Source organism: Macrobrachium nipponense, chromosome 6 (genome assembly GCF_015104395.2).
Source record: "Macrobrachium nipponense isolate FS-2020 chromosome 6, ASM1510439v2, whole genome shotgun sequence".
Taxonomy (NCBI): Eukaryota; Metazoa; Arthropoda; class Malacostraca; order Decapoda; family Palaemonidae; genus Macrobrachium; species Macrobrachium nipponense.
The window spans coordinates 102,859,635-102,872,483 of NC_061108.1; the positions used below are offsets into that span (position 1 = coordinate 102,859,635).

The 12,849-nt window shown below is 36.5% G+C and overlaps 2 protein-coding genes and 1 long non-coding RNA gene across 5 annotated transcripts in view; 2 read left to right on the top strand and 1 right to left on the bottom strand.

The window, feature by feature from the left end:
• The window catches only part of LOC135216762 (nose resistant to fluoxetine protein 6-like), a 27,669-nt gene extending 21,405 nt beyond the window's left edge, over positions 1 to 6,264 (top strand). Inside the window, exons 13-17 of one of the 2 annotated variants that reach the window (XM_064252239.1) lie at positions 1,821 to 1,947; positions 2,246 to 2,441; positions 2,900 to 3,042; positions 3,993 to 4,103; positions 5,244 to 6,264. In XM_064252239.1, the coding sequence (XP_064108309.1) occupies positions 1,821 to 1,947; positions 2,246 to 2,441; positions 2,900 to 3,042; positions 3,993 to 4,079 (553 nt within the window). In that variant the 3' untranslated portion in view covers positions 4,080 to 4,103; positions 5,244 to 6,264. The remainder of the gene's footprint in view (positions 1 to 1,820; positions 1,948 to 2,245; positions 2,442 to 2,899; positions 3,043 to 3,992; positions 4,104 to 5,243) is intronic. The other variant, XM_064252240.1, reaches the window with a different exon arrangement.
• LOC135216764 (uncharacterized) overlaps positions 1 to 12,849 on the bottom strand; it is a 115,332-nt gene that overhangs the window by 79,642 nt on the left and 22,841 nt on the right. The gene's annotated exons all lie outside the window — the stretch shown is intronic.
• LOC135216761 (nose resistant to fluoxetine protein 6-like) overlaps positions 10,808 to 12,849 on the top strand; it is a 38,925-nt gene continuing 36,883 nt past the window's right edge. For both annotated transcript variants that reach the window (XM_064252237.1, XM_064252238.1), the window contains exons 1-2: positions 10,808 to 10,951; positions 12,517 to 12,663. In XM_064252237.1, the coding sequence (XP_064108307.1) occupies positions 10,855 to 10,951; positions 12,517 to 12,663 (244 nt within the window). In that variant the 5' untranslated portion in view covers positions 10,808 to 10,854. The remainder of the gene's footprint in view (positions 10,952 to 12,516; positions 12,664 to 12,849) is intronic.

The window sequence follows — 12,849 nt, forward strand, 5'->3', positions numbered from 1 at the left end:
CAACTGCCATCAATCAGTTCTCAACTGTCATCCATCGGCCACTCTTCTTATTCTGGTGTCCCTCTATTTTTTCGAAGTGATTTCATGTTTTCTAATTAGCGTTTTTTCACGGCTGAAACAATACAAAAAATCTCTCATTCCAATCACTATCGAGAGTACGCTAATTAAATTAACTTCTGAAAAATGACTTGTCCCATCAATTGTATTTAGTAGAGCAATTTCAAAGGAAGAAATAAGTGTAAAGTTACAAAAAATTGTATACCTTAAGCCAACCCCGTCATTCAACTACGATTCTTTTTATAAATACATTCTCTTTTTTTCTCAGATCTAAAGCAGATTTAAGAATAAAAGACAGCTGCTTACAATTTGCTATGGAGTTAATCAGTTCCCCCAGAATTACGAAAACTCGAGCTCTAAGACACGAAACCACTTCTTGGTAGTAAGGCTAATAAGATGTGGTTCCGGATGAAAATGGGACTTTCGACGTTGTGGCACCATATGGTCAGTTATACTAACTTCGCTCATATATCAAAGCCTCATACATTAGAACATTAGACAAGATATCAGTACCAACAAAAAACAGTTTGCAAATCCTTGTGACTTTACCTTAAAGAGACAACAATGTAGCCTGTCAGAACTGAACAATTAAAAATGATGCATCATTTTAAGGGCCAGCGAGATTTCCACAACCCGGGCTGAAGTTGTCCCTTATAAGAAAAAAAAATCTCAACCAGAATCTGAGAGAATGAAGATGAAGGGCTTGAGTGACCATCTGTCTTGTTCCTCAGATGCAGGATATATTCGCTTTCTTTCCATTTTGAAAACAGGAACTGATGGAAAACTGTAGGAGTGCCTTATCCCCAATGGCAAGTAGAAACCAGCGACACAACTCAAAATCCAACCTAACATAACCATCAAAAATGTCAATAGGAGACCATGATTAGCCATGTCCCATTGAAAGCGCGAAGAGAATATAAATCGCATCCTTGGTAACGTAAAAATCTCTATGCAATAAAATATTCACTTCATTAAAATGAAAATGAACAAGACTGTTGGTATTACAAATGTTGCCCAGGAACTTGGTTAAGCTCTATCGCTTGTGTTCCAGGGAATTCTAAGCATAAATATATCCGAGAGGAATTCAATTACACAGATTACAGCCAAGGTACTGGTGACATCCGAGTCCACTTGATCCATTAAAATTATATCCTCAAAACTTAACTTTGCAAATTGAAACTTCTAATGTTCTTGAACACGAGGTTTTTGTCACACGAAGGGGATCTGCATTACCAATAGACAGAACAACAATTCGATCTTCTTTCGGAGACATTTTTTCTTTTATATTATACATATATATATATATATATATATATATAATATATATATATATCTCTATATATATATATATATATATATGATATATATATATATATATATATATATATATATGCTGTACGTTTTGAACGCTTAGTAGGTAGAGCGGATTACATAATAAAGGAATTTGTAGCTAAATGCTTTTATATGAATCGCGGTGATGGGATAAAAATCATTATATATATATATATTATATATATATATATATATATAATTATATGTGTGTGTTGTTTTGTGTGTTGTGTGGTGTGTGTGTGTGTGTGGTCTGGTTGAAGAGATAGTGAGAGAGATAGAGAGAGAGAGAGCAGAGAGAGAAGAGAGAGTGAATGTAAGTGTGTTTTTCATTTAAACATACGTAAAATTTTTATGTTCACAGATACTAAGCCCCAAATATCTTTTAATATCGAACGCTGGCACCATACATTACAGTTCACATTCTCTCACAGGAAGGGCGAAGACTTTATGTTCAAAAATTACCTCATGCCGTGGTGTCGCGCTGGCCCTGTTTACATTGGCATCTGGCTTGGCATCTTCGTGGCAAAACAGCAAACGCAGAAGATAACGCTGAAGCCGGTGAGATACTGACGAAGGAAACTTTCTTTTCTTATTCCACTTTTCCCATACTCTTGAAAATGAGGCAAGTCCTCTCTATCGGGATGTAGTACCTATCTTTGGATTTGACAGTCAGTCCTTCAGTGGAGGCATGATTTTCTTAGAATGACCTCAATTACGAACAAATATCAATTAGTGAATTCATAAATTCAAATCAGCATCAACAACTAGAGTTACGTAGTTAATCAATAATGAGATTTTCCAACCATATATTCTACCGATGTTCTCTTGTTCGATTGAAATTCGTTTTATTTAAAAGTGGGAAGTTCTGGCCGGATGGACGGTGGCAATTTTAACTGGTCTCATGGTAGTGTTCGGTGTTTGGTCATACAACGTCTTCCCACGTAAAGTACCGTATGACGTCATGACTCAATGGATATATGGTGGACTGCATCGCCCTGCCTGGGCTGCTGCGCTTGCGTGGGTCGTCTTTGCTTGCTACAATGGCTATGGAGGTAAGTAATGATGTAGTCTCTCTCTCTCTCTCTCTCTCTGTCGGTCTGTCTGGCACATAATATATCAATATGAGGTAACACTTGCCTTCCACTTACTTATGACCAATGTATTTTGGGCAGATAACATAACTATCATCATCCCTTTCAAAAGCAATATTAGGAAATATAGCACAGTCTCTGTTTTAAATGCCGTATAATTTTTTAAATACATAAAAAGTTAGTCGAATTTCTTATGCTAATTACCTGAATTCAAACTCATAAGCCGTACCATAAGTACTACAGTCATTTAGAGTGTGTGGAATTAACTGACATGCACGTCCAAAATTAAATATTTACTCTATACGCAAATGATTCTGCCAAATATTTTCATTGCATAAATACCAAAATAAATTCTAATTCCCCATCTGACATATTATAGAATTACATAATTCCCCATCTGACATCTATTCCCATTTCAGGTTTCATCAATGACTTTTTGTCACACCCTGTATGGCAACCGATGAGTCGCCTTACCTACTCCATCTACCTCGTTGCACTGTCTCTACAGGCAGCCATTGTTTACAACGCTAAAGTAGAATTTTACTTCGATCATTATCCTAAAGTAATTAGATATTAAGGTTTATTTTCTCTTTTACATAAAGTATTATAGATACATTATATATATATAATATATATATATATTATATATATATATATATATCATATATATATATATATATATATATATATATAATATATTATAGATATATGATATATATAAATATACATCTATTTCAAGTAAGGATAATGTTATTGGGTTGGTCAAACATCACCAAGTATTTGCTAAAGATTACCCATTTTACAGTGGCAACTGTACATAACATAACCGCTTTCCAAAACAAATTTTTCATGTAAACTCACTCCAAACAATAAGTACACGAATAAGTAAGGATAGGTTGATATATGTTTATGTATTATATATAATCATAAGTATAGATGTGTGTGAATACATATAAATATGTATATACATATATATAAATGTGTATATACATATATATAAATGTGTATATATATATATATATATATATATATATAATATATATATATATATATATATATATATAATATATATATATATATATATATTTAAATGAATGTATATATATATTATATATATATATATATATATATATATAGAGAGAGAGAGAGAGAGAGAGAAGAGAGAGAGAGAGAGAGAGAGAGAGAGAGAGATCAGTAAGAAATATGAGAATCACACAGCAACATAAGAGTAAATATTTGTCTCCAAAATTATATTAATAATACTTTATTTGGTTAATTCTAAAGGATGAACTTTTAACCTTTGATATACAACAATGAAAAATATATGTATAAAATACTCTGAGATGACAGGATAAATGCAATTGCTTCACAAAAAAAATGGAACTGGTCTTCGGCGTATAGGCATTATTCATTTAGGTTCTAAATACACTGGAAAGACGAAGTAACGCTAGAGGGTAAATCCGAGAATTCGAAGTTTTCCGGAAGTGAGGAACTGACTTTCTCTCCCTCTAGATACTGGAGACTGTCGGGGCAATAGTCATGTCTGTGATACCAGCTATACTCGTTTCAATCATTGCCGAATCTCCTATCATCGGATAGAAAAGCTCATCTTCAGCCGGCCTGGTGAGTTTACAGTTTTATTTATCTTAGTGTAGTATGGTTTACATTTGCATTCAGATTATGCGAACTGAAAGGGTTGTTATTGTGTTCAACAGGAATATGAAAAAAAAATAGAAACTTAAGAAAAAATAAAATTAAAAGAAGGAAAGCAAGAATTTTGGGGATAAGAAGTTCTATACGGAATCAAATGTCGAGGAAAATTTAAACGAGGAAATAGATCTCCGACCAAGTCAATGGAGACATACTATCTGGAGAAATGTCAGTCTGGGTTGGTTGTATCATTTTGGTCTGTTGACTGTGGAAAACAAAAGAGCGACAGAGTTGAATGATGCGAGAGTGGAAGGAGCGAGTATCCTTTTGAGAAGCATGTAGGATCGACTGTAAAAAACGTACGGAGAGCAGCTAAGCATTGTAGGATGAAGATACACTAGAATTTAATGAGATTACGAGTGAGATACTGCTTTATACTGCTTTATATTGCTGAAAGTATGAAGGACTGGCTTGGCTATAAGTAAGGAAATGGAAAACGTTCTGAGAGGGAGAAAAAATTATATATATATATCATATATAGAATATATATATATATATATATATATATATCTAAAATTATAAAAAAAAAAAAAACCCCCCCCCCCCCCCCCGTATATTATGAAAATTATTCACATCGAACCGTGATCCATTTATATATCAATTCAAGCTACAAATGTCCTTTAATATCTAAATTCACTTTACCTCCCAAATGATATATTTTCATATATGTACCGAAGGGGAATTTTTTAGTTGATAACAATTTATATATATATATATATATATATATATATATATATATATATAATAACGTATATATATCATATACATTATATATTACATATTTTTTATTTTTATAGTATCTATATATATATATTAATATGTATATATATATGTATGTATATATATATATACGTATATATATATATAGTATATATTTATATATATAATATAAATATATATATATATTAATAAGGAGTAGAGAGGAGACTATAGAAGTTACATGGGCATGAATTGCCGAGTATTCTCTGAAGAACGTACAATAGGATTTTGATTTAGGAAGTAAGACAGTTTCCCTGAGAAATACAAGTTACCGATCAGCTCTTACATTTGAAGCAGGTCGAGCGGAAAGACAGCCAAAGGAGCCGAGTCATCTGGAGGGCGTTAACAACAAGGCTTTTGAGGAGACAGCCGAACGCAATGAAATGGACGCGGAAGCGGTAAAAGCAGATGATGTCGAAGAAAAGCAGCAAAATACATAAAGAATAATTACTATAGGTAAATATATATCACGATATGGTCTACAGCAGTGGTTCTCAACCATAGGGGGAAGAGGGGCGGTCAACAATTTCCACGGGAGGCGCGAGCCCTAGTGAAAAATGACAAACTCTCTAATTATATTCGTTATTCTCGTAACAAGTGTGGAAAAAATCTTCAGAATTTTATGAAAAAAATGCAAAAGTAACGCTTAAAGGTTCGTTTCCTATAGTATACTGCTCTAGTTGGACTCATTCGGATCCTAAGCATTTTTCGATCCATGCATCTTTGTGAAGCAGTGTCAAGTATCTCACCAAATCATTCCCAACGGAATAAAAACTCCCCTTCTTGTCTCTTTTCTTTTTTTCAACTTCCTTTAAATCTATAGATGCAAGGGGGACGTGGAGGGAAGGACCACCCCTTAGAGGGGCCGTGAAAATAAAAACGTTGAGAACCCCACTGGTCTACGGTACCCAGAGACAAAATCAGAATTTTTTTCTCATTTGCCTGAGTATGTCATATTCATCGAAGCATTTTTTATACATTTTTCTTTGAACGCGCGCCCACGCATAAAGAAAGGAAATTATACGCAGCAGCGTAAATGATAAGCGGTAAGAAGCTTATGTCATATTTTGTAGTTTCGGATGCATTAGATATTTAAAAGATTAAACGCTGCTGATGCCAGTTGTCAGAAATACATCCAATCCACTGGCAGTAGATCCCTACTGGACTAATCCCATATAATCCCACTTCCTCGCTACATTCAGTTGTCTATCATATTAAAATTTCACTTTCACCGTGGTGTAATTCAGTTTTACTCTCTCTCTCTCTCTCTCTCTCTCTCTCTCTCTCTCTCTCTCTCTCTCTCTCTCTCTCTCTCTCTAAAAGTTCAAATCTTAAAAATTCTCACTTGAAAACCATGTGAGTTTAGTGGTTCATGACTCAAGCACCGGATGGTCCAAGAATTGACTACTGAGTGTAATTTACGTTTTGCCTCAAGTCTTTACTTTTATTGTGCCTTCCCTAAACCTGTACTAGAGCAATATGACGTTTTATTCATTTGTTAAAATAAAACTTTTCCACAAAATTCGACGATAAATGTAAGGAAAGCAGCTACTTAAAACCATTAAACCTTTCAAACACTGATTGAAAGATTTATTTCCTTTTTATTGTTCTGGTATTGAAAAGTAACCATATATGCACGGTAGTTCTGAACAAGAGCACCCACTAAGAATTTGTTTGTTTAGTGTTTTTACGTTGCATGAAACCAGTGATTATTCAGCAACGGGACCAACGGCTTTACGTGACTTCCGAACCACGTTGAGAGTGAACTTCTATCACCAGAAATACAAATCTCTCACCCCTCAATGGAATGACCGAGAATCGAACTCGCAGCCACCGAGGTGGCAGGCCAAGACCATACCGATCACGCCACTGAGGCGCTACCCACTAAGAATAAAGAGCAGCTAGAATAAGAACTGCAATCATGATTATCTATCTGCCCACACTCTTTAGCCTTGTAGTACTTTGCCTCCACTCCTATTCCTTTCTTCGATCTTGCTGTCCAGCACCTGTAACTGCTACATCATATTGCAATTGTGGATTTTCTAGCAGTTCCACCCTTACATCCTTGTGCATCTTATATTCTGGAACTCTTTATCTTCTGTTCACAACCGCACCAAATCTCTCTTTTCACCGTTATGTCTTCAGCGCTGAAATGCGAAAGCGCCCCAGTGCTTAGCGAAAAAAACTGAATGTCATAAGGTAATACAAGCATCAGAGGCCGGATAAACTAAAGTGCGAGAATCCTTTTATAGAAAACAGATATTCAGCTGCTCCAAATTGGGTTTTGCTTCAAGGGACAAATATCTTCACTAGAACTCTACTTAAGGGTACTTTACGGAAGGCGGTCTCCCATTCTTAGATCACGGTAGGGCTATTCAGGGGATGCAAGACTAACATCTATACAAGATTTAGTAACAGAAGCCTATGCTTAAACCTAAATAGTGAACGTCCCAAAGTTACCTAATGTTAGGTCCAGCAGACCCTACTCCCCATAATGCAAGTCCTATGAAAGCCGAGCAAAGAAGGATTTCACCCAAACCATCGTTACCAGCGGATACTTTCTTCCCCAGCTAGATATGAACAGGCAAGGTTCCTTAACAAATTGAGCACTTACACTATCAACCTGCTGGAGGTGATGAAACAGAACCCTAGTACAACAGAAGCTAGTCAAAAATTTACTTTAACTTTGAGGAAACACCATTAAATGTATCATCTGACACGAGAGATTATTTAGACATTGTTCCTGTGAGGACGAGGAAGCCTGTAGAAAAATTAGCCTTTCACATGTTCTCTTTTGCCTTCACGAGGACCGCGTGCTACATGCCTTCATAGGAATGACACAGGCCAAACCTAGCCACCATCTCATTTGTTATTTAACTTTAAAGTGTCACATAGCCCTCCTCAAACAATTTCATCATTTCCACTGAAATTTAACATTCTCACAAGCAAACATTTATACTGAAATACACAAAATAAAAAACAAAAATCTATCCAGGTCTTGGGTCCATCCCAAAGCGAGGTCAGCCATTGCAAAATTCAGGATGGCAATCCCTTTATGAAGTTCTGAAATAACACTCTAACAAACAGAAAAACTATCCAACGAGACTTTCTTGACATGATATATATATCCTGAGATCTTCTCAATCCTTGTGATTAGAGAGACATTACAGAAAAACACGGAACCACGATTCATTTTTCTCCCCGACAGCGCGCATGAGAATCCGGCCATTAAGAGGAATCACGTTAATTGGATGGCTTGATTTTTCTCCTCCCGTAACAAGCTTTGGCGATGGAACAAAAAGACGGCCTCATTTTTACAAAACGATTATGGCGAATATCCTTAATGGCGAGTGAACGCTGCTGGGATGAAATTGATAGAAGACGAAGGGACGCAAATGACTGCCGGAGGAGCATCAGGATCACTAGGGCGGTTTTGCTCTCCCCTTTCACCATTAAAGACAAATTTATGCTTTACAAGCCTTGCATCGCCATCTTGTAATGGTCGTTTCACTGGATGTATTATAGTACATCCAGTGAAACGACTATTACAAATTAGAATATAGAATTTAGACCAATGGCCAAGCGCCCGGATCTATGAGGTCATTCACCGCTGAAATGGAAATTGACAGTAAAATTGTTCTAAAGGTGTAACAGGAGGAACACTTCCCAGCTGCAAAATGAATCAATTGTTGGGAGAGGATGTAAAGTAAGATGGAAGAAAGAGAATATAAACGGAAAGTAAGATGGAAGAAAGAGAATATGAACGGAGGTACAGTAAAACGATTGAAAGGATCTGTAGCTAGGGGCCGAAGGGACGCTGCAAAGAACCTTAAGTATTCCTACAGTGCGCCTTTTGCGGTGCATTGACGGCACTATCCCCCTACAGGGAACAGGACTGTTATCATTTCTATTTGCTATATGTTTGTAGCAGAAGCAAAGAATTTCATGTTGTATGAAGAGGAAAATGCATTTCATAGAATGCCTTCAGCACTGATAATACCTCTCGTGTGACTTGACAGTTGTCCCTAAGAGAAATGACGTTTGGTATTTCATTTGTTAAAATGACTATGCCTCAAGTCAACTTATTTCACATGGAAGAGGACTGGGACTTGAGAGATCTCCTTCTAAAACGACAGAAGCTATGGCACCTATATTTCGCAGAAAAACATTTTCAACAGAACACTGATTGAAAAGGAACAGAACAATTTCAACATTTTCAACAGAACACTGATTGACAACTAAATACAATGAAACGGATTCATAAAGCCATAAAATGAAGCACACATAAATATGCATAAAAATTAAAACTAACACTATCACTGCAACATTCTCAGGGGTTTTGTCTTGGTGATTAAATAGGAGCCAGCGAGACGTTGGATTTAGTGACCATAGAGGAGTCTTTAAGACAGGCGATTTAAATAAACTAAGGGACATCAATGAATATAATAAATTACTTCTCTATGAAAAGTTATTTTCAAACCAATTTGTATTTGTATTTGCATGTTGGGCCTAAATTGGAAAGCCGCCCTTTGCAGAACTATTTGGCTCTCAGATGACTGACGTGTGGCTCTTTGCAGTCTGAACGCGCAGGCAGGAATGTTTTCTCTTTTTCAAGGCCGAAAAAGAGAAAACATTCCTGCCTGCGCGTTCAGACTGCAAAGAGCCACACGTCAGTCATGTGAGAGCCAAATAGTTCTGCAAAGGGCGGCTTTCCAATTTAGGCCCAACATGCAAATACAGCATTTATATAAAGAGTGACGGTTATTGGGGTGATCTCTCAGTCGTCTGATAAACCAAGTATTTAGTGACTCTTCCTTTCTGGAGTGGCATCTTTAATTTTAAATAGACTTCAAGTAATCATACACCAGCTCATCTCCAAATAAATCAATCTTTGCTCTGAAAATTGCGATAAGTAGCTGGTCTTTTTTTTATTTTTATCCATTTATCTATTTATTTATTATTTTGCATTTTAAGATGTCTTTGCCAATAACAACAGTCATGAAATGTTATAACAATTCCTTGGTCTCTGCATTCTTCTTCTGGGGCTTGTCGTTTCCTTCTATGTAATTAGAGTCAAAATATAATATGATATAAAATCAGAAAGTATGTGCTAAGTGGAAAGAGAGGAGGAAACCCATTCTAATCATTAGTCTTGAACGGAAATCTATCAACGCTGGAAAAAATATGATCATTTTATAACAGTAAACTACCCCAACGTGTCACTTTGAGGATATCGTCATTAATGCTTATATCTGCAGACATTGCCCTTAGATTGGTTATTTATAAAAAAAAAAAAAAACCGCTGGAGCGATTACTGATTACTGAGTTACGCAACGACTGAGCAGGAGTGTAGTCGCTCTGCAGTTTTCAAAGGCTATTAACAAGGAGTCAGCACGATTTACATAGAGTAGACTCAGCAGATTATCATTGCGTAAGAAGCAAGAAAAAAAATTACTAATGTCGCTACGGCCAAGAAAAGTGACTAAGAACAAACAGGGCAACAACAGATGATTTGCAGGCCTAGAAAAAATCCTAAAAAATTGAAATAACAGGCGGCATTAATAGATAATAGAGAAAATGGCACAATCATTTTTCCCTCTTGCTTCTGAAGTTAATATGAACATGGGTATATTCAAGTAAAATAGATCCACAGAGTTCATAAATTGTCGAGACCATCTGAAACCCCCAGTAAGAGATATTCGAGCGATTCATGAATTTCCCTTTTTATTTTATGTAAAGAAGTGTCGGATATCTCTAGTTGCTAAAGTGACTTGATATCTTATCATACTCACTCAATAATGTCAATATGTACTGGAGTGGACTTTCATACCGCGATACAAAAAGATAAGGAGAGGAAGTATAGGGCTACGATAATACTATACAACGGCCCAGTTGAGTCGCCACAATGGAGGGCGTCGTTTGCAAAGTGACCCTCTTCCTCCTCTTGGGAAGACTTGGAGCAGCCGCACGAGGGAGCTCCTTCGAGGATTTTGACCTTACAGGTGTAAAAAGAGTGTTTATCTCTCTACCAATATTTGGCGGAACAAAAGCAGTTCTTTCTTTCTGTGTTACATACAAAAGCAAAATGTTGTGATAAAGTGAGGTGTATAAGAGACTGGTGATGTGAAAGAAAGGAAAATATGCTTAAAAAAATAAAGATTGAGTCTGTCATAAAAGTTCAACCGAAAACAATAACGATACCTTTGCAATAAAAAGAGCTTCTCTTATACCTATATTCTATATTTTAAAACAAGTGCGTGACGTGTCTTACACCATTTGTATTACGGGACACTGATCAGGCTAAACTAACTGCAGAGTTTAGTAGGCGCATTTGTTAATGCCAAATAATATATAACGTAAGGAAAATAAGAATATGGCGTTACTAGGCGGCTCTACTAAACAAACAATGGGAAATTCTATAAAAATGGAACGTATTTGCTGATGGCTAAGTTTTGAAATACGGTTACTCTTGATAGATACAGCTCGTCTTCTTCTTCCCATCTTGAACCCATTTTTATATGGGGTCGCCGTTGTGAATGAGTGTTCTCCATCGATTTCTGTCTTGTGCATCGTTCTCGTTAATACCTTTCCATAACATATCTTCCCCTACACAGTCACGCCATCTCTTTCTTTTATATATACCACAAATTCATAAAACATGACCATCCCTGATGGGAGGAAATGTCCATAAATGAGACTATAGTAGATTCACATCAACTGTGCATTTGATGTCTAGGCCAGTCCCTTACGACTCCCCTGATGGGCTGTTGATAAGCTTATCAACAGCCAATCAGGAGCGTTGTGAGGGACTGGCCTAGAAGACATCAAATGCACGGTTGATGTGAATCTGCTATAGTACCAGCCACTTAAGTGGGATGTCGAGTAATGAACATAATCTCACTTAAGGTCTGGGAAGAACATGAACTTTGCAAACCAGTTCTATTACTTTTATTTTTTTTTTTAACCATATTATTCTTTTCCTTCATGACTTGAACACGAGACAGTATGGGTGAGATTACATGATGCTTTCGTAACAGCCTTGTCACGACGAAGAAAGTCAGGCTGCTGTTGCAGACGTGCTCCGCTTTTGGTATAACCGTTTGTCACACAAGCTAGCCTCTCTCTCTCTCTCTCTCTCTCTCTCTCTCTCTCTCTCTCTCTCTCTCTCTCATATATTCTTTATTATCTTTATATCGTCGGGCGTATAGAAATCTTAAGCTCTACAGTTAAACTGTCTTAAATAACATAATTCTCTTCAAGGTACATTATTATTATTTTATTATTATTATAATTATTATTATTATTCAGATATCCCTATTCATAGGGAGCAAGCCCACAGGGGCCGCTGACTTGAAATTCACGCTTCCAAAGAATATGGTGCTCATTAGGAAGTCTGAGGTCAAAGTAAAGACAAATACAGAAATTCCCCATGGCTATGGAGATTCCCTAGACCTAACTTTTTTTCAGTGACGAGATAATCTTCTTGGAACGCAGCAAAATTGAGATTGTTAAAGATACCACCATTTTTCTTTGAGGTGTGCCACTTTAACATGTATCTATCTTCTAGTTCCACTTCCACTGAGAGACAACTTTCCGAAGGACCGATGGTCACTTTATCTCCCAACCGAGGTCAAAAACAACTCGCTGTGTCGTAGTGCCTTAGACGCCATGATGACAGAACTGAGTGAGATGGAAATAACACCTTCACATAAACGTGAGTATATAAGATTTGGAAGTAAAACGTTTAAGAATGCAATTTCATCTTTTGAATTATACATTCAATTTTTTGGGTCTGTGACTACATAAAAATCTCTCTCTCTCTCTCTCTCCATCTCTCCCGTCCCTCTCTCTCCTTCTCCTCTCTATCTCTCTCTCTCTCTCTCTCTCTCTCTCTCTCTCT